Source organism: Charadrius vociferus, unplaced genomic scaffold (genome assembly GCF_000708025.1).
Source record: "Charadrius vociferus isolate BGI_N301 unplaced genomic scaffold, ASM70802v2 scaffold126, whole genome shotgun sequence".
Taxonomy (NCBI): Eukaryota; Metazoa; Chordata; class Aves; order Charadriiformes; family Charadriidae; genus Charadrius; species Charadrius vociferus.
Genome location: NW_009648894.1, coordinates 2,343,226 through 2,370,515, shown reverse-complemented (window position 1 = coordinate 2,370,515; position 27,290 = coordinate 2,343,226). Strand labels below are relative to the sequence as shown.

Here is a 27,290-nt window from a genome sequence, read left to right as displayed (position 1 = left end):
GAGAACAGGAGCAAGAAGAGGTCAGGCAGTGTGGGTGTAACGAAGGGAGAAAGCAATCAAGGCGAGCAGGAAGGCAAACAAAGTGAAGAAAATAGTGTTAATGTTTGACTGGCACTCAAGGCCATACAAAATCAGTGTACTCTCTCTCTCTTTTTCCCCTTTTTTTTTTCTTTTTTTTTGTTTAACAAAGCTTTTGACAACAGCAGCAGAAAAAATAATAGCTCCCAGGACTAGTATATTTACCCACAGCATGCAGCAACCCCTTTCTGTTGATTTTAAACCACATTTAAAACAGAAACTGTGTTAGCCCTTGTGAAAACATGAAGCTTGTCAATTTGCTGAATGTACATTGTATAATTTGAGTTATTTTTTGTATTTTTTATAAAAACAAGCTCTTGTTTAGGTCTTCTTTATGTCTTCTAATGCGTTTTATGAGCTTTTTCAAAGAGCTGCTGATATCAAGTATTCCCCTTATGGTGTTCAGTAAGTGGTTTTATGACGAATAATTTTGGATATTCATGTTTTACGCTGGATCTGGTGCTTATTGTTTCAGGGATAAAATTTTTAGAGGTAGAATGTTTTTCAAAATGTACCTTCTCTGAGATTATCAATAACAACACAAAGAGCCTAGGATTTTCTCAGTCTTTCTTTGCTCTTTAAACTCTGCTAGTACTTTTAGCAACCAATATTTTAATTTAGCTCTTTGTTTATGTTACATTTCCTTCAATATCTATATGCTCTGACAGGTTTTTCATTTTTTTTAGTATGTTTTCATATGGTCATGAGGAAATGCTTTAGCTGTGTCTGCTTCATCCTGGGATCCCAGTGATTGAATGATTCAATTTTTGTAGTTTCTTTGTAAATCTGAACAGTGGGTGATGTCATCCACTTCTGAAACTGAACACTCCCTGTGTGAACAGCTTTGAACTACAGATTTGATTTAGGAATGTTGCTGCAAAGCTTCAAAAGACACTGCTCTGTCCAGCTGCAGTTCTGACTTTTATAGGTTTTGTGCAAGGCCGATGAGAAGTTTGTTTATCCAGGCCCTATTTAATTCCAGTTTGGTTTTTCAGGGATGTTGTTGTGTTAAAAGCCTGCAAAGTCTGTTTTTTCTTCGGCAACAATTAGAGAGCAGCCTACATGCATTTCTTTTAAATTAACCCCCACTACATACTCTCTAAAAAAATAAACAAACTTAAGACTTTAATTAAGATGGTAAATAGGTAGCCATCGTTTTAAACCCTCATTAAAGTAAAGCTTTTGGTTAACGATAAAATTTGTAGATAAGCTTCCACTAACAGCTGTCATTTCTACTCCCACTTTTTGCATGCTCCTCCACCATGTTATAGCATTGCTAAGAACTCCCCCCTTCAGATGTTTTAGAAAACACTGATGAAGTATTACTCTTCCTTGTTTTTAATCAGAACCCTTTCTCTCAGGCATATTCCCCCCCTTTAAACTGCATCCATAACTTTCTCCTTTTGAAAAGAAGGATAAATACCGTGTGCCTTACTTCACAGTGACTCATCCATGGGCTTGCTCTTCTCTCTTCTCCCTTTCCCACCCCACGCTTTCTTTCAAAAGGGAGAAGGAAACAGGAAAATACTGATAAAAGAGAAAGCAAACGTGCGTGTAGCTTTCAATGAGACGAATCCCTTATGACAAGTCAGAGTTAAATTACTGCTGGAAGTGCTCTTGAGATACTGCCTGGGTCATCTGATATTATTGTGCCACCTCCATTTTGCCCCAGAGCGACATGTTCATTGGGGCTGGAGGGGAGAGCGAAGGCAATAAGCAGAGCAGCCAGAGAAGGTGGCAGGGGTACCAAGACATCCCTCACTGCAACGGGAACGTTTGCAGCTGAATTGGTGGGCAGCCTACTTAAATTTGGGACCCTCCCTGCACATCAGCATCAGGACATACAGCCCTGTGAAGACCTGGTTCACTCTCCCCCTTTTTTCTTCAGCAGCAGTGATGTGATCTGAAGTGACACTAATGCGGATTTATTACTGGAATCTCTAGATTGAAACGTTTTGCTAAAAAAATCTTTTAAAGAATGGCATGAAACGGCTGCAGCTGGAAGATGGCAAGCCAGCTGTGAGGAAAGGTCCCTTTGGCACTGATGTTTTCACACTAAACAAGAATATCAAGGACCATGTTGTGCATTTGGTCCACGTGCACAGTTTGAGGCCATTCGTTGGCTGGGCAGAAGACAGCCTGCAGTAGCCGGATATTTAAACTCTTGTGCACGATGTTGTTATGATGTGAGCTGATGCCCAAGGAATAAAAGACAGTTTTGCTCACCATGCTGACTTGATCGCTGGTTTCAGAGGCTTTTTAAATCACATATTCCAGCACTGCCTGATTTTTATTAGAGGGCAAATCTTGGATAGACCCTTTAGAAGAGAAAAGCCCTCTGATTTATTCCTTCACTGCTCGTACAGAATGTGTATTTGCCTTTGACAAAGGCAGTGTCTTTGTATTCAGATATATGCTTTTGCACTTGATCCAAAGCCAAGGCAAATATCAAACAATATGAACCAGATGAATCTACCAGAAGACAATAGATATTCTTTTATAGAGTTAGTATGAAAGATGAAGTTCATCATGTGTTCAGACCAAGTTTCCCTTTCAAAGTGACAATGTTTTAGAATTTCCTTCTTTTGAAAAATTAATGTAAGTGCTCGAATCATAACGTAGTTCTTGAACATATAAGGTTAGTTTCTGTTTGGGTGGCTTAGTTTTGGTTTCTTGTTATCCTGATTAGTGAAATATTGGGCATCATGGCTAAACTTAACAAGGCTGTATAAGCTAAATCATGTTGAGAGCCTTTTGAGGCAAGGAAAAACTAAAAAGGAAAAAGAAAATTCTTCCCACAACGAAAGCTGAGAAAAAAATAATTTTTGAAGAAGATTGTTTGAGGTGGTTTAACCACTTTATCAGATATTCGTGTGGGAACAGAGAAAAAAGAGTAAGGAAAAAACTGTGTATTTATTTAATGCAGAGCGTGGTAAATTATAATGGATGCTGCATAGGCTCAGATATCAGGGGTCTGACTAACATTCATGAAAGCAGCATAATTCAGACTGAACTTTATTCTCCTCCATTATGCCCAGCTGTTGGAAAGAAGCAAGGCATGTGTGCAAAGTCTCCAGATGTTTGATGAACATGCACAACAAGGGGGGCAAAGGAAGGAGATTTACTATTTGTTCAATTTTATTTTTTCAGATTCTGAATTCAGTTCTTCAGCATGTTTTACAGCATTTTTGTGATTTATTTACTTTTAATGCCATTGCCTCAACATTTATGTGTTGCTCATTTCCTCTTTTGAACAAGAAGAAAAGAAAGTGAAAGTGGTGGCAGACAGTCATTTAATTATGCTTTCTAACACTGTGATGAGGTGGGCATTGTCCCCAAGAAGGGACTGTACTACAGAGAGATGGGGGTCTCTTGGGAAATTTCTGGCAGAATTAAAAATAGATCTGGGGGCTCTGGTGACAGCCTAGCACAGTGCAGGTGATACATGGATCTGGAGGTGGGAAGACCATCGAGTGGGAAGTTTGATTCTAATTTCCCACTTTCAAGTTGCTGAAAAATTTACAAGTGACTTATTTTACAAGTTTTACAGTTTATTAATCATATAATTTTTTTTTTGTTAAAAACACATTTTTTATGTTAATTATGAATTGAATGATTCTCAGCGAGTAGATTATTATTGCTAGTCAAACAGTTCTGGTTTATTTGATTACTCAGGTGAGTCATATGGTTTTGTTTCTGTTTGCTTTTTATAAATCCTTCAGCACCAGTAATCGCATATGACAATCTTAACATTATTTTTTTATTTTAGTAATTCAGATACGTAAAAATTACTTTGAAACCAGCACAAGACAGTCACAGGTGTGGCTAAACTGAGCTTCTTTAAACATCTTCATTGTTTAAAGATTTATGGAGAAGGCAATTGCCATTAATAAGCTCCTTTGTAGTCTGAATTCTCTATGCCTTCTTTAAGTGCTACATGTTAATATTAGATATGTTTGTTCTGGTGGAAGGTGAAATACAAAGAGCAGTTCAATAAGGAAATGAAGACCCACCAATACAATCCTCTTGACAGTGCTTCCTTCAAGCAAGCACAGATTGCATCCACCTTGGCAAGTGATGTAAGTGAATTTGCTTGGTATTTTACATGGATTTACATCCTGAAAAACCTAACATTTGTTCTCAAGCAGAATTTCTTTTCCTATCTTATGAATTACTCTGAGCAGCAGTCTCTGCTACACGGTATGTCCGCATAGCAGGTACAGCATGTTATCAATTTCTTACTCTGCTTCTAACAAAGCACTTCCCCAAGGGCCTGTAGAGTTTTTCATAACCATTTTTGATAAGATTTGTCTCACTTAACTTTGTGTGTCAAAAGGCACGGCTGCTTACTCTGAACTGATAGCCTTGTACTTGGTCCCTTTGTATTTGGGAAAGAAATAAACAGATATAGAGAACAATTCTCCTGACCTGTTGTAGATGCCTGTCTTTAGAGGAGCAAAGTGCTGGCATCGTTCCAGTGGATGTAGAAGGAAGCTGCATGAGAAGCTGAGATTTGGGTGTCTGTCTTTTAGACTTCATTCTGCTGGTTGATCTTCTGAACGGTATTCGAAGGTACAGCAGTTACCAGATTCAGCAATGGGTACCTGCTGCTGGAGCCAGATTGGAGAAAACATCTATATCAAGTGATAATGCTCTTGGGATGATATATTTAACAGTGTATCTAATGCTAAAGATGTGAGCTCTTCTTTGAGGCTGTGATGCCAGATAGCCAAGAGACAAGCCTTGGTTCTGTAGTCTGGCGTTTCCAAAGTGTGGAGCACCACCCAATGGGAACAAAAGAGGCCAGCTCTAGGAAGGGTCCAACAGAATATGTAATTGTTTCCAAAATCTAAGTGTTTCATACAAGTTTCCTTGAAATAATTATTATAATAAGAGATATGCAAATTGAGTATTGTTGATTTGAAGTGAAGAACATGATACATATGTGGAGCTGACTAAAGGTATTGGTTTAAAAGATTTGTCATCCAAGATAGGTAAGATGGCTAGTCTTCTTCCTGTAAAGATGGGCATCCAGCTATTAGAAGTATGGAAAATCCTACTATAGGAAGTTACCTTCTGCCACTTCATGAAGGGATTATCTTTTGCCTTAGGTGATTATATTGCTTCTCTTTGCTGAAAGCAATCTACATTAGAGAAAATGTCCAGGAGCACTTCCCTTTAAATGTTTTATGTACAACTTTTTAATTTGGACAGTTAGTGTAATTCCTGAATCAAAAGACAAAGAATAAGACTCAACAGTGTTTAAAATGAGTAAGCTCAAAGTATTGCAGAAGATACTCTTATGTTTTCTGGAGAAAAAAAAAAAAAGAAAAAAAGAAACAATAATAATTCCTTTCTAGTCTGAAAAGTCATAGAAAGTGTGATTTTTTTGTAAGTGTCCTTTTTGAGGAAAAGTTTGCATAGTCCACAAATATTTGCTCAGTAGAATGAATCCTTTATTGATTTTTCTTTTCCTCCAAATAATAGTAAATGACCACCATCTAGTGGCTGGTAGAGATTGTTCAGGCAAACACTTCATGCTTCCTGTTTCTGGATGGCCACACTGTAATACAAAGCTGTTAATTTTCGTTAATCTTTATTTACATAACCTGAATTCTCTTTCCAGGTGAATTACAAGAAAGATTTGGAAAGCCTACATGATCCAGCTTCTGATCTACCAAACCTGCTGCATTTAAACCATGCTTTAAATATCAGCAAAATGCATAGCGATGTAAGTTGCCTTTATAAGAATGATCTGAAAAATATATGTAGTACGTATAGTCACTGTGGAATACATAAATTTTTGGTACTTGCTTCATTGTCTCATACAGTAGACTGTAGTGTTGTAACCATAGTAGTTGGTGGATGTAGTGAAGAAAAAAGCGTGTTTAGGGAGAGATATTTCAGGTATTAGAACAACCAATATACTGGCTAAGAATCACACAGACTTCTGGTACTTGAGCATTTCTTCTTATACATCTGAAACCTTGAAACCTTATCTGTTTTTTCCTTTGTTGATCTAAGATACTTCTTTCCTTGCAAATCTCATTTTGCCTAAGATCTTACTTATTGCTTTCATCTGCAAGTCTTTGTACAGAAGTGACCATTATGCTAGTTTAATATTTGGACTTCTGCCATCAACAGCCATTTGAGTGCTAGCTTCCCTTACAGCTTCTCTGTTTAAGCTTTTTTCACTCATCAATATCTGAGGCTTCCTACACTGGATCTGGTCCAAAATATTCCATTCTACCATGTAACAAAACATGCCCCTTGATGGGGAAGTGGTCTGACATAGGATAGTGATGGGGGTTGAAATGGGGAGGAAAGGGTAGGAAACACCTGGCTTCTGTGCAGTGCTGAAGCTTCTCTCCCAGTCCAAGAGCACCCATGCTACATGCATGGTACTAGTAGGGCAGTTAGCTGCATTTGTTGTCTTTACTTCAGAAACCAGGGAAGGGACACAGAATTGCTGTGGAAAGGCGTGAGTGGGTGGTTTTGGGAAGGAAGATTGCTCACGCAGGACAGGAGGCAAGCGCTTCACACACAAAGGGTTAGACCTAATGACTAGAAGCATGCTGGGTCATCTTCCGAGTCAGTGCCTGCTTATGGAAGCTTGTGTCTAAAATAATCAAAATAATCCAGCCTTCCTGTCAGTACTTGATTTTTGTGTTGCTCTTTCATAGAATCATAGAGTGGTTTGGGTTGGAAAGGACTTTGAAGATCATCTAGTTCCACCCCCCCTGCCATGGGCAGGGACTCCTTCCACTAGAGCAGGTTGCTCAAAGCCCCATCCAGCCTGGCCTTGAACACCTCCAGGGATGGGGCATCCGCAACTTCTCTGGGCAACCTGTGCCAGTGTCTCACCCTGAGAGAAAAGAATTTCTTCCTAATATCTTCCTAATGTCAAATCTAAATCTACCTTCTTTCAGTTCAAAGCCATTATCCCTCATCCTATTGTTACACTCCCTGATAAAGAGTCCCTCCTCATCTTTCCTGTGGGCCCCCTTTAGGTACTGGAAGGCTGCTATAAGGTCTCACCGGAGCCTTCTCTTCTCCAGGCTGAACAATCCCAACTCTCTCTCAGCCTGTCCTCATAGGATAAGTGCTTCAACCCTCTGATCATCTTTGTGGCCCTCCTCTGGACTCACTCCAAAAGGTCCATGTCCTTCTTATGTTGGGGGCCCCAGAGCTGGATGCAGGACTCCAGGTGGGGCCTCACGAGAACAGAGTAGAGGGGGTGAATTCTTTGATGAATTGAAGCTTGCTTTTTATCTGTCTCACTCTGACATGTGAAGTTAACACTCACTGTCCCCTTCTGAATGGGTAATAAATGAGTCGATAGCTTTCACTTCCTGCGTTCTTCATGTGCATTTTGGCCTACCTAATTCTAGTTTCCTTCAGTGTAAGGTAAGATTGGTATTTTTTTTGCTGATTAAATGAATGCCCTCAGAATGAACTTTATGAATTTGTCATCTTATCTTTAATGAGATAGAAACCTGAACTTTTCCTTAAGACAGCTCACTACTTGCAAAATTTATTTCTTTCTATTGCCCAGGAAGGGTTGATTCATATTGTCTATGCCCTCTTCTGAGGACTCCATAAATACTAAATCTCTGATTTTTGCGTTGTCCAGATGGTGGTGGATATTTTTTCTTGCTGCGAGCAGGAAGAAGAATGCTTTGTCAATCCCTAAGGTCTCCACTAGCCATTTGTCTTCTACAGAAATCCCGTTTTCAAAATCCTTCTCAGATTTGACCTCCCCATGTCATCTCTTTGATTTTAACATAGCTTACTCTCCTGCCTTTCTCCATGCTTTTCCAATACCTTCTTTGTATTGTCCTCCATGTGTCTCCACATCTTGTACCAAATCTTTCTCGAAGTCTGCTTCTGCTGTATGAAACAGTCTTCCTGACTGTGCTGTTAGCTGGTTACCAAAGACCGATTGCGTGGTCTGTGGTTTTGTTTTGGTTTTCCCTCTGAAGCATAGAGCTTCTTGATAATTGCCCAGTTTTGTTGTTTCCCTGTAGTATACCTTTCTCCCTTGAACGTTATGCTTCTCTGCATCTTTTGCATAATATAACTACACCTGCCCCGGTGTCATACATTGTAACCTGTATGGTTAATTAAACTCATAAACTGATATGGTTGATTGAACTGGTTTGCTGATTGACCTAGAGTGTAGAAGTGTGTGCAACTTTATGAAAAGCATATACTATTATACCAATTAAAGCTGTTACACAAATCAGCTTCCATGGGAATAAATTCCAGCAGTTAAGAGGAAAGATTGCTGGGCATGTTTGGACACAAATAGACTGACTCTGACAGGTTGTACTCATCCTATTTTCTTTATTTTGATGAGGAAGAGAGCTCACAAGGTGGAACCTTCCCCTCGCATGGTATACATGTAATTCTCTTTGGCATGAACTACGGAGACATAAAATTTAAAAATTTGATATATGTACAACAGCTAGTTTATTGTTTTCTGTTTCTAATGTAGAGGCTTTGAGATACTAATGAACTACAAGCTAAAAAACCAAAGCCACTTAGATGTGTTTCATTTTATGGAACAGGGTGAATAAATAGGACTTAAGAGACTGAATCTGGTGCCTGTAGTTTAGTGTAGCAAAAGGTTGTGTGATTAACCTAATTTAATTTTATAGATTTTTTTTTTAAATTTTGTTCCATTAGTTGAGGAATGGAGTGAAAATATGAACTCCATATCTGTAGATGGAGATAATTTTCATTTCAACTACGGAAGTGTTTTTGCTGTGTGATATTTATAATTATTTCCACTAGGAGGCAAACCCAGACCGTCATATGTGTTCCTTTGCACTTCAAATGCAAATAATAATGGTTATTTTCTAGTGAACATAAACATTTGACATTGGGATGAGCAGGACAAGCATTTTCTCTAGGAACTTAAAGTTATTTTTTACCATATCCTTTTATCATTTCATCACAATGTTTAAATTCAAATTTAGCAGTAGTACTCCTGAGTTGGGAGGCCTAAAACATAGTTTCTTTTATGCTGTTTCTCCCATAGTTACTTTAAATGTTATGTAAGTTGTAAAATGTTCTGGATTTTGTTTGTGAAAACATTCTTGGATATTTTTCGTTTCAGTATGAACATAAGAAATCATTTAAGCAAAGCAAGGGCTTCTATCATTTCACCCCAGATATAACTGAACAAATCCACCACAAAGAAAATGCAGTGCTTCAAAGTCAGGCATACACAATCATAAATACATCTTGCAAAGAGAAAAATGCAGCATTCTAACAGTGATTAAATCAGGCACAAAACTGCATGACAAATTACAGTCATGTAGAGTGTATCTTCACGCAGAAGCACCCCATGAGGAGAGTGTTTTTGCAGGACATCAGCCTAGGGCAGAGGCCTGGCAGGGAGAGAGATTAACACTTTTCTCGAGTTCAGACATTACTTGTTTTGAAGAGACAAATTAAAATATTGCTCATTCTGAATATCATACCTTGATTTGTAGCTATTTGCTTTCCTTTATGGTTTGTGTAGAATATTCCCCCATATCACAGGGTGGTTGATTGACCTAAATAATGTGTTTGCCGATCTTAATCAAAAGAGTGGGAATGAATGTGTTCAGAAGGTGTCCAAACAAAGTGTATTTGCTTTGTGAGTTAGCAAAAAGTTGTATGTTGGTGTCTTAACCCTGTGTCCTTCAATATGATTTTGCAGCTAGCTTTAAGGTTATGGTCATTGGTAGCTGTGAGGGGAACGTTGGTGCAAGACTAGACTCTACTGAGGCAGTAGTTTTCCTTCCCACAGGTACAAAAGTGCATTTCAGAATGGAGCCTGGAAGAGAGACCTGTGGGGCCTGGCTGCGAAACAGATTTTGTTGTTGTTGCAGTAAATGTGTTGTTTAATGGAAACATGACAGGGGATCCTATTGAAAAGCTGCCAACTGTTCAGACATAGGTCATTCAGCCAAAATCATGCAATTAGTTTGAGGATTGTGATTGATGCTTTCAACTCTCACCGTCTTCAAAGTTCACCATTTTAAAGTCTGACATTGTGAAGCAAAGGAATAAATGACTGCAGAAAAAATTTCCTTGTCTAGCGGCCCTATTTCTCCAACAGGTTAAATTTGGGAGGAGTCCTCCAAGTCAAATCCTCTAAGGAGTATGGCTAAGACAGGATTTGTCTGTCGCCATAGCAAGCAATCAGATCTCACATCCTCTCAGCTGTTAACAGCATTTATTTTCATTTTCCTAGGTCAAGTACAAAGAGAATTATGAAAAATCTAAAGGCAAATCAATGCTGGAGTTTGTGGATACACCAATGTATCAAGTTTCAAAAGAGGCTCAGAAGATGCAAAGTGAGGTTAGTAAAACTGTGTGCTTGAACTAGCAAAATTTAAATCGACAGAGAAGCTAACAGACATCTTGTACTCAGGTTAAGAAAATGGATGAAGCAGATTCTAAAGGTTTTATAAATTGAGGTTATGGTAGAATTAGTACTGAGTAGTTCTCTTTGCTATTCTGTAGCTCAGTTCTTCCCTCAAATTTGTTTTTTCTCAAAAGGCCATTGGTGCTAACACTAGACAGAGATTGTATGTAGCATCATTTAATTGAGAAGAAGCTCAAGAGGTTATCTAGATCAGAGATTACTAACTTTCTTACTTTTTGCCTTTAATTCCATCTTTAATGAGGGAGAGTTCTCAGGTGGGAGTGAGTGAAGTTGCAAAGCGCAGTCTACCCCCATGCCTTAACTGAAATGTGCTGCTGCCTGTTCAGCCTGGGGAGCTCAGCAAAGGGGAAGGACTCTTCCTGGGCTCCAGAACAGCACTGGTGATCCTAAGTCATGCCATATTTTTCTAACTTTTTATTAAAAACTTGCAATGGTGGAGGTTTCATGACCTCCCAGACAACCTAGTCCAGTGCTTCACCATCCATTCTGAGAGAAAGTATTTCCCTGTGTCTCCCTTGCTGCAGTTTGATTCCATTATTTTTGTTGTGTCATGGAAAACAGATGATTTCATCCTCTTGGTAGAACCATTACCTTGTGTGCCATTTGTCCTCGCTTTTCTCTACCAAGCAAATTGTTTCTTTCAAAGATCAGGCTAAACAATCTATTTGGAAACATCATACATGCGTATTTTTGTCTAAATTGTGTGTGTCTTGTGTAAATAATCTAGGTAATGAAATGAGTAATGACATTGCTTATTAATGTGATAAGTAATTTATAGCATTGCTCATTTCTGGGTCTGTTTACAGTGTTCTTTCTGAAATATGCTTGGAAGTGTGCATGCACGTACCACTAATTGTTGATTTTGCTTCAACAGAAAATGTATCGCAAAGATTTTGAAGAAGAGATCAAGGGAAGACCCTCAATGGATTTAGACAAGACCCCAGAGTTCTTGCATATAAAAGAAGTCACTAACCTTCTGAAAGAGGTAGAGGATTTTTTTTGTCATTAAGTTGTAGATGAGCAATAAGCAGCATCACTACAAGGTCCTGAGTGCTGAACAACTTACAGTTAACTTGGTAGCTAAATACAAAAGCGACTTCATGAGTAAAAATTGTGGTGTGACATTTTATGTTATGAATAGTCTTGTAGTAAGAATCGATACTTTTTGAAGTTTCCTTATGAACGTAAGGAAATGATAAAGCTTAGCACACCTGAACCAGAAAACCAGAGTTAAATGAACAGATCAGATGACTCCACAGAAAATGGATCATTGGCAGGACATTCCCTCCGAGGGCCTCAGTTTTGGAATTTGTTCATCCCATGGGCTCAAATAGCCCAAATTTGGTGACCTTCCAGGCATGCTGCAAAAGACATCTTTTTTATAGGGTTTAGGCGAGGGCCTGGAGTTTTCTTTCCTGATAGATGAAGGGGTGGAAAGGAGGATTTCAGTTGGTGTCCAGATGGCAGTTTTTCCTTTTCAGTAATTGTTTCAGGTTCGTGATAGCCTGTTGTGGTTGTATGGATGCCTCGAGCTGTGTATAGTCACTTTAAACTAATTTAATTGAAATAATTATCTATCATACATGTTATAGATGAAAATAAGGAAGAGCAAATTTCTATAATATAGCTGCGATATTACATAATCTGCTTTAAGCAAATTTTGTTAGAAGGTACGAATTTTTGTATGCTCACTGTTTCTTTAAGCTTTGTCCAATGTTCTTCGGTTCTATGTGGCATTGTAAATTCAATCACTTTTTTTTTCCATAATGAACAATCCTTCTATCTTTCTATCTTTCGTATTTTTATGTTGTTATTCAAAATTATTTTAATGTTAGGTTTTGAGTATTGGTTGGTTCTATGGATTAGGCTTACTATTTGATCAAATTTAGAAGTAGATTCATCAACAAAATTCATAGACATATCAGAGCTGCTAGATATCTTCCATTTGAATTTGGGAACCAACAGTACGTTGTTCATACTTACTGTATTAAGAATGGATGTTTTTGCTGTGGCCCCAATGAACAAATTGAAGATGCTAGAATTAAAAACCCTTTCACCTTGTTCCTTTCCTTGTTCTTAAAACAGCTTATCCCAGTCTATGCTAGATTTCGTATGGGTAAAGAAAAGATTTTCTTTTCAGATATTTCTTTATTATTCACCTTCTAATAATTGATTTATTCTGACAAGCTTGGCTGTCAGGTAGACAAGTCTCAAGCTAGGTCTAGTTTGTGCAGCACCATTCTGCGTGTCCATGTCTCATGTATGACTACTGACTAGGGAAAAATAGCAAATGCCTGCATTTTATTGAGTTAATTTTGCTGCATGCTGAATGTCCACAGAATTGGTTAGTGCATGCATAGTTGCAGATATGCTGTAAATGTTCATCTTTGAAAATTCTGATGTAACTTCCCTTCATAGTCCCACATGCATTAAGATGTTCCCTAATTCTTACCTCCTCAAATTTTATGACTCATTACTTAGGGAGTAAACCATGCTTGTAAGCAGAGAGGAAGAATATGAGAAAATGCAAATGTTTTTTCAATGCATAACTGCATGAATTTCAGGTTGTTTTATATCCACGTTCAAGGAACAGATTCCAAACCCAAAGATTGCTTAGGTCAAATTAATTATTATCTTTCAAGATTCAGCAAAATGACGTAGTTCTTCATAGTCAAGGATGTAGCTCAGTGTTTTTGCGTGAAGGTTCAGAATAAACTTTAAGGAGGTACTGCATTAAACAAGATGGAGAACCTGTAGTTAGTAAAAAATGAATTATTTGTTCAATAACTTTTTTTTTTGAAAGTGTCAGCTGCATTCCAGCTTATTCTGTTGCCTTCCCACTGTAGGCAATTCTGCAAATATTTTGCAATATAATAAGAACTTTCTTCTTGGGAACCACATTCACAAATCCTTCAGAAGAGATAGCTGAATTTAATCATTCTAAGTTAATAGAAGTTGTTTCCTCCTTGTTGTAGGACATGCTTCTGATGATAGGAGAAGGTTCTTTAAAAATCCCTGTTTTCCTTTTGTTTAAATAAAGACCTTATACAGAGACAAAGGTGCTCACTACTGCTTATGAAATACATGATTATGAGTGTTAATTCATGTCTATAGAAGTCCTTCTGAAAAATATTTTCTTTACATTTTTTCTAGTTTCCTTGCTTAAAAAAAATAATAACCTAAACCTGGAGATGGCAAAAGCAATTAAAAATCATTACAAAACTTTAACTTCAGTGGGTTTACATGAGCTTTCTAGGAATTGGGAAGAAAAAGAACCAAACGTCCATGGGCAGGTTCTAGTGTGCTTTTAATTTTATACTGAACATTTATACTGAACAGCCTCTGGAGGCTGCAGTAGCGAAATGTTGATCATATCAGTGCAGTGTCTGAGGGGCACAGAAGAGAATATTGCTTCTACATTATAATTTATCGAGCAGTCATTTTAACAGGTCCTAGTATAATGTTCAGGACATCCATTCTGATGGTGATGCCATTAGTGGAACAAAGGTAAAAACTACAGCACAGCCTATATCTGTCTGTAAAAGCAAATGCTACTGCAGTTACAATGTCTGCAGAAAGGCAGCTGAGGCCCCTAAACAATGTGCTAGCGCTGACTATTTTTCAAGAACACAACAGGAAAAGACATGACTACATTAAAACCTTTTCACTTTTTCAACATTGTACCTTTTGATTTCATGATTTCTAATTCTATTTTAACTCTGAAACCTGTACTTCAGCTAATTCATATTTCATAGACATTTCAAAGAGACCCTTCAGACATTTAGTAAGTGGCATTTCTTTTCAAGATCTTGCACACAATATTAAGTGGAGAAATCTCTCTCTTTTTTTAAATCCTTAGAAAGAGTATAGAAAAGATTTGGAAGAAGGGATGAAAGGAAAAGGAATGACAGTGTTTGAAGATACACCAGATTTGATTAGAGTGAAAAATGCAGCTCAGATACTAAATGAGGTATGTTATACTACTCAAGGTCATTGATGTCACAGAAAGTTCACTCTTTATGTTATACGCTACTGAAAATATTCCATTTCTTTTTTTTTTTTTTTACATAATCAACAATGAAATACGTATTAGAACTAAGACCATTTCTGTTTTGCTTTAAGAATATAGAAAAACTCTGGAAGAAAACCCCAAATTATGACAAATATTAATATTTCCAGTTTTCAGGCAATTAAAAGGTCAATGGAAATTATTAATGGGGTCAGTAGATACAGCATTTAAAACTGGGTTCATTTTTCCATCTATTTGTTTGTTCAGCTAGTATAATTAATATTGTAATGGAAAAAAAGTTGACTGTTAATGGACTTGTAAAGAAAAGTCAATGAAATAATTTTGAGTTTGTTGGAGTCACTTACCTGGTATCTGAAAATAAATATTGATAATGACTGGCCAGGCATCTTGCAAAGATCTTTTATCCAAACAAAGTACTCTACTTGTGAAAACCTTTTTCCAAAAGTAGAGCTGCTTCTGAAGAAACGGATTTTCTTGAGTTTGCGGTTCATCCAATGCAAACAGACAGGTGGAGGCTCCTTCCAGAGTATATTTTTAGAACCAAACTTTGGTATTAACTGTGTTGGTCTAAGTTGCTCTGGAGGTTATGTGGAAGCACGTAAGTGTGCAATCTGCTCCCATTGTGGGGGGCCGGGAGTGGAAGCCTCCTTGATCTGTGTACTGCCTCTTGAAGACCATCCCGAGGAACTCATGTGCTTGGCAAGCCTGTGTGCTCAGCAGAGCTGCAACTTCCAAAGCTGGCACGGATGCAGCTCCTGCAGATGAGCTTGCACACTGCCTGGGAAGCAGCAGTGGGGTTGGAGGGTGTGGGGAGGGAAGGTAAAGCTCATGCTGTGCTTCGCACTTTTTGGGAGTCGTTCTTTCAGAGCAATATATATATTTATATGTTTTATATTTATTTACTATGTATATGTTTATTTGCACACATGGACATACATAACCATAAGAATCAGAGGGAGTGCCATGCATAGGGCCAACCTTACTACTGTATAGAAGTGCAGGAATGTATAGCTGTAACTCCCAGGATTATCTTTTCCTTGGTGTTTTACACAGTAGGAAGCTGGGAGGAAACATCTGCCATTCCACCTTTAGCAGAGAGGAGGAGAGAGGTGATGTCTTCTCACAGATTAACTTATACTTTTTGCAAAAACTTGTGGTTTGGGAAGTAGAGAGTTGTTTCATCACATTTATTTCCATGTCAGAGTGAGACAGAGATAGAAGACTGAAAGTCTTTTTGCGCTTTTTCTTGTAACTTTACACTAAAAGTGATCAGACCGTTGGACTGAATGGAAGGATATTTTCCTTTTTCTTTCTAACTAATGTACAACCTAAACAATAGTTAACAAACAGGAAAAGTAAGAAGAAAATATTTTAATTATATGTATTTATTTTGAAAAAAACCCCAAACCTCTTTTCCACAGGCAGAGATAAACTATAATAGAAAAGAATAATTACTACTAGAAATAGCACTGCCTGAGAATATTTTAATTTTGTATTAAAAAAAAAGTACAACTATTGTATACAATATTTCAGTACTACATTTTAATATTGTGTACTGATGAACAAAAAATATATCCTTGCATGGATAAGCTGAAGATGAAATATTCATTTTGTTTCTTGGTTATTGGTTATTTATAATTCATGTTGTGGGGAAAAAGCAGCAATCATGGATGAGGACTGCCACTTGCCTGATGGCTGTGGTTCAGGAAAGACCTATTAAATGAATAAATTACAACTTCCTGCTCTGAAAGTTCACTGGAAACAATTCTGTATAGTATTAAATTTCTAACATGTAGTCTTTTCATAAATAAAATATTTTCTTAAAAGTAAAATGTGTTTCAATTAGGCTGGCACTGAGTATCAGCTTATTACAATATGTTCTGCAGAGCTAAACTTCCCCTTTACTTTAGAGGATAACTGTAGCAAGCTGTGTGGACTGATTTCCCCCCACCCTCTGCCAAATTAAAAATTCAGTGGTGGAGTTTTGTACATTCAGTGGATATCTCCTCAAGTTTTCCTCATGTTGTTTGTTACGTGTTTTCCTGACAAAAGCTTGCCAACACTCTTGAGAGCTGTGAATCTTAACTTGAGATTTTTGGATTAATTCTAAATCTTAAATTGGATCTCTTGTGCAAAAATCTACCTGTAACTCTCTGGCTACTGTGAACATAATGTATGAAGTTTTATCTTCACAGAAACAATACAAGAAAGACCTGGAAACTGAAATTAAAGGAAAGGGCATGCAAGTTGGTCCAGATACTCCAGAGATAAGAAGAGCCAAGAGAGCTTCTGAAATTGCAAGCATGGTCAGTAGCGTACCTGGTGGAAGCTTTCCATTTTACAGAATGCAACAAATTATTGTCACTGAGAATTCCAGGTGGTGACCAATCTAGGCAGTAGCAATACCACAAATTTCACCAAATACCTGATCCGTTAGGCTGCACAGAGTCTAAAAGCTGCATATTCAGCATACGGGGGAAAGTTATGACTTCCCAGAACTTTGACCTTTCCATCATCTTTTGTAAGGGGTGCTTGTTCCTCACAAACCACGCCTGGCCTGGGCTGTCGGGCTGTCAGCTGCATGCCCTACTGCTTTTACGTCCAAATAGCTGCTTGTTTTGTTAGGGCCAAATGATAAACAGAGTTAGAGAGATGGTAAAGCCTTATGACCCCATTCTTGCAAAGCACAGCTGAGGGAGAAAGTCTTGTCTATGTGTGTCTGTGATTGTGGCTGCCAAAGCTGAGAAGACAGTAGATGTGAAAGGCTACGTCAGATTTGAAGCAGTCTGTTAAAAGAATTTTTGGACTGGTCAGAAGCTGCACCACAGGTGTCTCATAGATAGATCCTACAAAGCTGATGCTGTTGAGTCAAGTTATTTGGTATTTTAAGAATGCTGTTCAGTGGAATCACAGATTAAAGTAGGAACAATTTAAGAATTTGGGTGTCAGACAACTGAGTATTTCCAATGCTATACATTTCAGAAAGAATACAGGAAAGACTTGGAGAATGAAATTAAAGGAAAGGGAATGGGAGTGGGCATGGATACCCCTGATATACAACGAGCCAAAAAAGCTTCTGAAATTATAAGCCAGGTGAGTACAGAATGAATCTCTTAACACAATGAGATGTTAAAAACATAAAATCTTCTCAAACGTACTTGGGCTAAAAGGAATAATCAGTGCACAATAAAAAAAAAATTAATTAAAGAAATTGAAGAATTTATTTTGAAGGCTGACTGGTGCTATCGGAATAGCTTTGAAAACCATATGTACAAATAACTGTAGAATCAGTTATGGGGTTTTTTTCCTTCTTTTTTTCTTCAGAAAGAATATAAAAAGGATCTGGAGACTGAAATTATAGGAAAAGGGATGCAAGTTGGCCCATATACTCCTGAAATACAGCGGGTCAAAAGGGCCTCAGAAATAGCAAGCCAGGTAGGCATAGTTCAAAGGCTGAATACAACGAGTGCTTGACATACATTGCTCAAAATACTTCTTGTCTAGCTCTGTAGAGGCTTTCATACCCATATTAAATTAATGTAAATGTAGTAAAAAAATCTTACTGTCTTATTTATATTTAGGTCTGTCATGACATGTAAATTGAATTTAATTGTTTACCTCTACTTGCAGGTCTTTTTACATTACCTAATGAGAAGGATATATATATTCTGACAGTGAAGGGAAAATATATAATATATATAAGAATATGTTATATATATTATATATATTTTCAGTGTGGGACACAGTGTAAGGTGTCCCACGCGGACAATGATAATATCACAGAGGAGAGAGGTTGAAATAAATAACGTACAAGGATGTTGAGGTTCATCAGCGATAAGTATCTTTTGTTGTAGTTTGGATATTCTGAGCCCAAGAAAGCAGGAAATAGACATTTAAAATTATTTTTTTTTTCAGAAAATGTACAAAGATGAAGCAGAGAAGATGCTCTGTAACTATTCTGCTGTCCCAGACACTCCAGAAATGGAGAGGATAAAAAGTACTCAGAAAAACATCAGCTCAGTGAGTAATAGTGCTTCTCTCTTTGCTTGCAACTTTTCAGATATTTTTCAGTTTAAATAGGCTCTCTTGTGCCGCGGCATGAAATAGGGAATTTATGAGTAAATGTCCCTTGAACCATTTGCATAATTTTCCTGGCAAACTCTGTATCACTCATCTCTTTCAACAAAAAAAATACCCAGCTTTCCTAGGTGTGACACTGGTATTTTGACTTGCTAAACCACTTATACCACCTTGCCAAGCCACAGTTATTTTTAAATGAAGATTTTTTTTCTTTTTCCATCAAGCCCCAGGAAGTACTTTATTTAAAAGGACAAAAAAATTCTAAGGCTTGTTACTATGCATGTGAGATTTTTCGCCTGTTTCCTATCATATGTACAGAACATCAAGATTTGGGAAAAATTTAGAAGAGATCAGGTTTCATAAATACATGTCTAATAATTTTATGTTATACTGGATTTTTTTTTTAATTTTATGCTAGATTTAAGTTTCAGCTTATCCCTAAATATAAATTATGAACTTAGTTTTCTAAAATTGCCCAGTTTCTGATGCATTCAGTTCCATTTCCTTTTTGGGCCCATTAATTCTGCTGTTTGTAATTCTAGCTTTGCTTGTAATATAACAGAGAGGAGAAGTAAATATAGCCTCAGGAACCAAAGGCTATCCAGTTAGCGTCTGTTTTTTATGGCAGACTAAGTAATACTAATAAAGCCAATGATCTGAGAGAAAGGAATATAAGTTACTTAAATATTTTAGTATTATCTGACACAGACGTTGTTCTTTTGCTTAGAGATATTCTCAGCTTCTCCAACTCCACATGAGTATGAGGTTAATTAGTTTCTCTCAGAGGTGTTTACCTGCAGCTACCCCATATCACTGCAACTTCAGCAGGGGAGTAAGAGCCTGCTGGGAGAGGAGAGAAGAAAAGTCTCTGAGACTGCTCTAGGCAGTGCGCTCTCCTTTAATGTCTTCTAGCCATTACCTGCTCCTTTTCTTCCTTCAGAGGAGAGCATCTGAAAGCTACATCTTTCTAACAGGAGCTGTTGACAGGCCCACTGGTCCCAATTTTGTTTCTTGTAATCTGTTGCCTCTTGGTTTTGAATGGTGCGCTACTGCACGGTGTGACGGTGATTAGCGCTGTATCTCATGTCACCGTCATCCTAACACGCTGCACTGAAGCTCCGTGTAACAGAGGGGATCCAAGCTAGCATCTACTGATCTGCTCTCCTCCCTGCTCCAGTCTTTGAGAGCTTTTGATTGAGTCCTCAAATAGGTCAGCAGGTCTGGCAGTACGGACTCACGAGCAGTTAGATACCAGGCACATAATAACCTTCCACTGCTTAATTAAGCTTTGATAAGCCTCTGATGCATCTGAACCCCTTGCAGACCTGTAGGCCAGTCTGAGCTTTCAGTGCCGAGGCCTCTTTGTTAGTATATTACATAATATGAAATAAAAGTATTTTGTCTTTGAGGTGATTTGTATTTGCTTTGTTTTGTGATCATCCTTTTTCTGTTTTTGAAATAAATCCTCCAAATGTAGGAAAGCAGTTTATAGATGTGATTGAATTATCATTTTCTTCTTTCTCTACATTTTAATCTTTCAGCATTCTGTGCAATTTAGATTATAAAGGTAAGTTACTTTTTACTAAGTTAGATATAGCTGGGAGCAGCCCCAATAGAAAAAAATTAATGACCCCTAATAGGCTTCTGATTTTTGGATTTCATCTCAAGTATTTTCCTGCCTTAAGGGACAAAAAAAGTGGCTAGATCTGCAGATAAGATCACTGCTGCTTTTGGCAGATGATTTACAATAGGATACTTACTGCGCAGTCATCTTTTTCGTAGAAAAATTCCTAGCGCCAGCATTTTTTACCACTCCCTCCTTGGTAGAGGATAAAAGTATATTTTAGCTCATCCCGCTACGTAAATCTTTCTACCTTGTCCTAACATGTTGATGCAGAAGAATTTTCAAGTTCTTACTCATAAACTGTCTCTGTTCTGACGTGGTAAAACAAAATTCTAAATTGTTAAAGGTTCTCTGAATATTTAGAAAATGAGTTATTGATATAAATAATTCACTCTTCTCTGGAGTATTTGGTAGTACTGGTCACCCTGGGTTACAGAGGACTTCCAGGAAGTAGGAGAAATGCATCAAGAATGATGTTTTGTTGTCTGAGGTTTACTGACAGGAAAAAAAAAAAAGAAAAGAAAAGTTAAATAAATCCTGGTTTAAGAAAGGCAGAAATACTGAATGGTAAAGATTTATTTTACAAACTCCAGGATCAGTTTTTTTTTTACAAAGTCCAGGATCAGACTCCAGTCTTGTTTTTACACTACCAGCCTGGAAATACTTACTGGAATGGCAACAGCTGTGTCACCAAATACTGAAATTCAAATAAAACTTCTTTAGGAGTTTTGCAGCATGAACTGGTGCTCCATGGTTATTTCAATTATAGCCACATTTGGAATTTGTGCAGCAGTTATTTACTGTCTCTTTCAGTAACTTTGAATGATTGATTCTACTGATGCACTTTGTGTTTTATCCTTCACTGAAACAATTGAAATAGAGAGGAGAATTATATACACAGCATGTGTATCTTTTTCAGAAGTGAGCTTTGTTGTTAAATGTAGTCCTCAGCTTTCTGGCTTGAACCCAGAAATCAAAAAATTGTGTGACTTGGATTATAACTCTGGCTGTTCTGGTTATTTTGTCATGAATATGTCAATTTTCTAGTTTGCTAAATTAGAAATAATAATATCTGTTCACTTCTCAGTATTTTAAGATATGAAGATTAAAAAAACAGTTCAGATCTTGCATGTACATGCACGTTCAAATACATTGAAATGAGGGAGATTACTCAAGCATAAAGCTGCATTTGTAAATGTTAGTAGATTAAGATCTAAATTTTAATATTATTTCCAAAGTTAAAACTATCATTACAAATACTTACAAATGTTTGAGGTCAGTCTAAGGGATGATAATAGACTATCTGGGTTACAGTTGAAAAAAACCAGAATGCTATGATAGTTATTGATAATTGGTCTGATTTATGAAAAATTAAAGTATTTGCTTTCTTAGCAAGATTTATTGTCAGATCAATTTGGAACTTGGAAAATTGCCCAGCCCTTTTATGAGAACTTGTACTTGCATTGCTAACAGTCTCATAATTACTTTTTCTTTTGGGGAAATGGAGGTGTTTTATAAGAAGGAAGTAGGAGCTGGCACAGCTGTAAAGGAGACTCCAGAGATTGAAAGAGTAAAGAAAAATCAACACAATATTAGTTCCGTAAGTGTTATTAACATTAATTATTGAGTAATGTGAGTAAAATGTTGGTCAAATTTTTTTTCCATTTTCTTTTCTAAAAATTCTGTGTTTGCATATCACACATCTCATTCAAACACTGCTTTACTGGATTTTGGATATAGAGCTCCATTCTAATAGAGTTAGAGCTCCACTCTAGTGTAGTTCTTCTGTATCCAAAGGTAGATTTTAAAATTGAAGCATCATGAAAAATAGGAAAAAAAATTAACTAAATATTTGAGGAGAGACTTCTGTCTTTCAAGAGTGAGAAACATGAAATATATTTCCCGATGTGACAGTCTGAACAGCAGTTGTGATTTGCAATTTAGAAAAATGTCGTATCACAAAAAAGAAAATCTGTAAAGTTCCTGTAGAGTCCACAGGCGTTACCTAGGGGATGGTACAGGTTGCACTTCAAGAAGAGGAAAATTATGTCCGTATTCAAGCTGTGTGAAAAGGTGGAGGGTTTGTGTCTCTTTACATGCTGAGGACAAGTTGATCTGTGCATCTGATGAGGCTGGTTCTGAATTGGTATTGTTTATCCATGGATGCTCAATGTCTTTGGTACTTAAATGGGCCACTAAAAGTAAAGTATCAAAATGAGAGCTTTCTGCAAGTAGAACATCCTCTTTTGATAAATACATGGCAAAACTTAAAAAGAGTGGAAAAGTGACTGCCAAGCAAGAAAACACTTATAGCTGCATTGTTCACTTGTTTGGAATTTTTGGTGCAGAATCCTCTGGGGCCATTTTTATGTTTGTGACGTGACTTTTCTGATGATGAGATGCTTTTTTAAAAACAAAGTTTGAAAGTAGTGCGTAGACATGACACTAAATTGCATATAAATATTAGTTGAAATCCAAATCAGGGACTCTGGACGCCTACTAGAATTTCTGTGTTTACCAAGTAGTGTTAAATACAGCATTTTCCACAAAAGTAAGGTCAGGTAGGGAATTTCCATTAAAATTTGAAAAACTCATATTTTCCTTGGAATTTTTCTCTGCTCCATCAATCACTTTCATCTTGTAATTTTGAGTCATAGTGCAGTTTGAGGATTCAGTGGAAGCTATCATGTGTCCTAAATCCTGAAATAGTGTTTCTGGTTGGGAAGTTGTAAGATTTCTTGATTTGAGGGTGGGGGCTTTTTCTTTCTGTTGTTGTTTGGTTTGGTTTGGTTTGGTTTGGTTTGGTTTGGTTTGGTTTTTTTTTGGTCGTCCCTCCCCGCCTCTCCATCCTGTGCAATTACGTTTTGGGGATTTTTTTTGCCAGATTTGTATTACAGAATCACAGAATCACAGAATGGTTAGGGTTGGAAGGGACCTCTGGAGATCATCTAGTCCAACCCCCCCGCCAGAGCAGGGTCACCTACAACAGGTTGCACAGGACAGCGTCCAGGCGGGTTTTGAATGTCTCCAGAGTGGGAGACTCCACAACCTCTCTGGGCAGCCTGTGCCAGTGCTCCACTACCCTCAAAGTAAAGAAGTTCCTTCTCATGTTAAGATGGAACTTCCTATGTTCAAGTTTATGCCCATTACCCCTCATCCTATCACTGGGCACCACTGAAAAAAGACTGCTCCCATCCCCTTGGCATCCTCCCTTTAAGTATTGTTGTTCTAGAAATAAAAACCTAATCTGTTACATGCTTGACTTCCAGTTACCACAGACATTTATTTTGAGTGTAGTGACACACACACAGAGGCTCATTAGGAGTAGTCTTACTCTAATGCTTTTTCTCAATACCTTTCAAAGTCAAATGGAAAAATAGCATACAGTGCTCTTGCTGTTTTAGAAATCCTAAACAGTGCTGAAGAGGGAAAAAGGAAAGATGGATCAGTATGCTAGTAAACACACTTGAACAAAAGCATATCAAGAGAAACACAAAATGCATTAGTGGTTTAATGGTATATTGTAAGTAGCGTGGCCTTTACCTCGCTAGTCTGTGTGTAGAATTAATATTTTAGAAAAGGTATTTTATTACATGTGGTGTACCTGAGATTACTTAAGTCCTGTCTAGTATTTATTAAAAGTGTAGAACGTCCAATTTAAAGGCAATGTGCAAGAAAGTTTTAAATCATATGTCAGTAAAAGGGAAATTATATTGTGCAGAAAGAAGGAGATTATATTGTGTAATTTACAGAAGTCCCAAAGGAAGGGTAAATTACACCAATTTTGACTCCATTAGATATAAACATTTTACACATATTTTTGTATTTAGCCAGAAGGACTTAGGACAGCTTTAAAACTATTTGCTGAGCTAAATGAAACTATGGAATGTGACACACATCTACAGTGCAAAACCACCCAGAACACCAAACCAAAATAGCACTCACTGTACAACTAAAATGTGCAAAAAAGCCCATTGCATCATGTTCTGAAAGTGATCAGATTCTTCCACATGACATATATTGGGGACAAAGATCAGAACAGTCTGTTCTCAAATCCTAAAAAACAGAGTGGTGACAGCTAAGGAGGTTGAGGTCATCTCACCTGTTGTGATGATCGGTTTGGAAGAAGCAGCCTCCTAAATAGTTGGAGTCAAGGTCTCACAGAACTTTGAGAGCAAACATCAGACACATGGACTGTAACTGAATCTGAACCAAGAAGCTACAAATAACAAAGGATTTTTAAAAACTTCTTTATACTGAGGGACAGGCAGGGCTGGACACAGCACTGGGAAGAAGTCTTTTGGGGGAAGATTGTAATTGTGTTTTTGTTTGTGTGAAATCAATGAATCCATGAAATCCCTGTGATATGCGAGTCAACACCACAAAGCTGGGGTCTGATTAAAACTCAATCAGTGGACATTTTGAAGCATTTTAAGGACTAGTAGCGCTGCCAATTCTTAAGCTTACCTAATAGTCTCTATTAAAAGACCCTTTTTTCCAGTGGTTTAGTACTTCTGCCAGTCCTAAACTGTCTGGACTGAAATTTTCCATTTTTTTTGCTCTGTGCTTTGGGCTGGTTTGGTTTTATTTATTTATTTATAAATTTCAGCCAAAGCAGCTTCCAAGTATGATCTTAGAGAAAAACAAGTTGTTTTGTCTGTGTTAAAAAATCTGGCACTCTTCACAAGTACCATGTCATGGAGAAGAGAGTTGAAAATTATCTAAGTGACATTTGTTACAGTGGATTTGGAAAAAAAAAAAGGCCAGGGTGAGGAACTGAAAGTGTAGAAGGGCTTGGTCAAAGTGGAGAGGCCAAATATGGGGAAAGATGGGCAGAATGAGGTGCTCCTGTGCATAGGTTCTTCCTTCCAGAAGAGCTGAAACAGAACCCAAGGTCGTTTAGACTTATTACTCCCTTGCTGTCAGCATGTATCTGAGGTATCCTTGGTCAAATATTTTCCCTTTCTTTAATGATGGTGTCAATGGAGGTAACAAACTACAATTGTTCTCATGGATTTGGGCAGTCAATCTGAACAAACCACAAGGAGCTTAAGATGAAGGCACAAGAAGGAATGTACATTTGTAGTTTTTTAAATCATGAGAAATTGCATCCCCAGAGGTATCTTTAGGGAGTATTGTTAAGGTCGCTAAGTTAATACTCAAAAGCAAGAGCCTGAATTCAAGTTCCTGTGTCTAGACCTGATAATCCATTGCCAAAGTATATGATTTTATGCTTTGCCATGGAGGCGGACCTGTTCTGGTTTTCTGTTTTGCAAACGTTCAATGGGAATTCTCATTTGAATGCAGGGGCTGTATAGTCCTGTTTTTTTTTTAAATTACGTAGCCAGACTAGCTGTTACTTGTCTGTGCTCTCTAGTAAAAATAGTACTTTTCCTTGTCACAATTCCCTTTTTGCTCATTTCACAGCAAAATTAGTGAATTAATGTGTGTGAAGAACTCAGATGCTCTAGTGAGGAGCAACACAGAAATGTTCCTAAAGAAATCAGTAATTCTGTCATCAAAGCAGGACCTTAGAGCAGTTAAAGACGAAGAAAACAACCATCAGTCATGGTCCGCATGCAAACTACTCACTAAGTAAGGGTCATTGGTTATGTGTAATGAATAAGGCAGAATTCTATTGAGAAAAGCAGCTTTTGGTGATAGATAAAGAAGATTATAAAGCACTTAAAGAGGAAAAGAGTGAAGTAGTATATAATATATTAAAAGCTGGTTATGGAGCATGTTTGTACAGTGGGCAAAACTATGTTTACATTTAAGTTGTGTCATTTTCTGATTTTTGAGTCCTTGATTTTGCAGCCTTAAAATGTATTTAACGGAAGTTTTGTATGCCACATTAATACAAAACTGTACAAATTGATTCATGATGGTGTTCCCTTGTTCTTAAAGTGCTTTTCCTTCCTTGAGTCTTGCTAATGAAAAATGTTTTCAACTATTATGTTTATTTTATGGTGGCATGAGAGATTGGAAGCTAAATTTACTGAATGCTGGACAGGTATTTAGCAACAGACAGTAAGAAAAAGGCAATGCACAGATTTGTCCAAGATGACCCTTTTGGACAGCTTATGGAAAACCAGAAAATAGGATGCCTTTGTTGTTAGTACCACATCCACTTAACCCTACAATTCTTTCTCATTAAGTTGAATTCCAGTTTTGGTACATATGGTGTGTAATTGAAAAAATTCTAGTTCTGTGCACCTTTCAAATTATGGAGTCTACCATATCCAAACATACTGCTGTTTAGAAGAGCTTAAATGTGGCAAAAGCAACAGTAAATACCTGATAACATCTTCAAAGGCATCATCCATCCAAACATCTGCATTCTCCCTGATGTGTCTGTGTGTGTTTTTAGAGAACTTGAATGAGACTTTGAACTCATCCACCCTTTTAAGAAAACATCTGTGAAATGTTCATTTCTGAAATGGACTGATAGACTCTGTAGCAAGATAATAGCAAGACCAAGTCATTGCCAGAGTGATGCAGATCTCCAAGTAGTATATGCAGCATCCCAATTATCATGAAGATAGCCGCAATCCCATGTGATGTATATTTCCACTGTAAGAGTTTTAGGATACTAGGCTTGTTATATGCACTCTCTGCTTCATGTTATCAAACAAGATGCATTGGAAACCCTAGCAGCCTGTTTCAGAAATTAAATGTAACTGTTCCTTTTCAGGTCAATAGCGTTGATATGTGTGGTCTAGCTGTGCAGTATGTGTAAGGGAGAGATTACAAAATGTTTATTGTGGTTTGGTGCTTGTCTGTATCTTCTTTAAATTGCTAATATTTTGTAATGTTTATTGTGCAGATTAAATACAAGGAAGAAATTCAGCATGCAACAACTATTTCTGATCCACCCGAACTAAGGAGAGTTAAGGAAAACCAGAAGTACATTAGCAATGTGTGCCCCATTTTCATCGCTTTCACACTTCTCTGTGATGTATTAAATGTGTTTGTGCCTCAGTGAATATGTCTGTGGTATTTGTGCTATTTCCTGTTTGTCCACAAAGACTAATTTA

At 37.4% G+C, this 27,290-nt stretch overlaps 1 protein-coding gene across 1 annotated transcript in view; it reads left to right on the top strand.

The window, feature by feature from the left end:
• Positions 1 to 27,290, top strand: part of NEBL (nebulette) — a 90,202-nt gene that overhangs the window by 28,478 nt on the left and 34,434 nt on the right. Inside the window, exons 8-19 of the mRNA XM_009887131.1 lie at positions 4,050 to 4,157; positions 5,705 to 5,809; positions 9,200 to 9,304; positions 10,325 to 10,432; positions 11,394 to 11,504; positions 14,379 to 14,489; positions 16,745 to 16,855; positions 17,532 to 17,642; positions 17,874 to 17,984; positions 18,465 to 18,569; positions 21,761 to 21,853; positions 27,080 to 27,172. Of these exons, the coding sequence (XP_009885433.1) occupies positions 4,050 to 4,157; positions 5,705 to 5,809; positions 9,200 to 9,304; positions 10,325 to 10,432; positions 11,394 to 11,504; positions 14,379 to 14,489; positions 16,745 to 16,855; positions 17,532 to 17,642; positions 17,874 to 17,984; positions 18,465 to 18,569; positions 21,761 to 21,853; positions 27,080 to 27,172 (1,272 nt within the window). The remainder of the gene's footprint in view (positions 1 to 4,049; positions 4,158 to 5,704; positions 5,810 to 9,199; positions 9,305 to 10,324; positions 10,433 to 11,393; positions 11,505 to 14,378; positions 14,490 to 16,744; positions 16,856 to 17,531; positions 17,643 to 17,873; positions 17,985 to 18,464; positions 18,570 to 21,760; positions 21,854 to 27,079; positions 27,173 to 27,290) is intronic.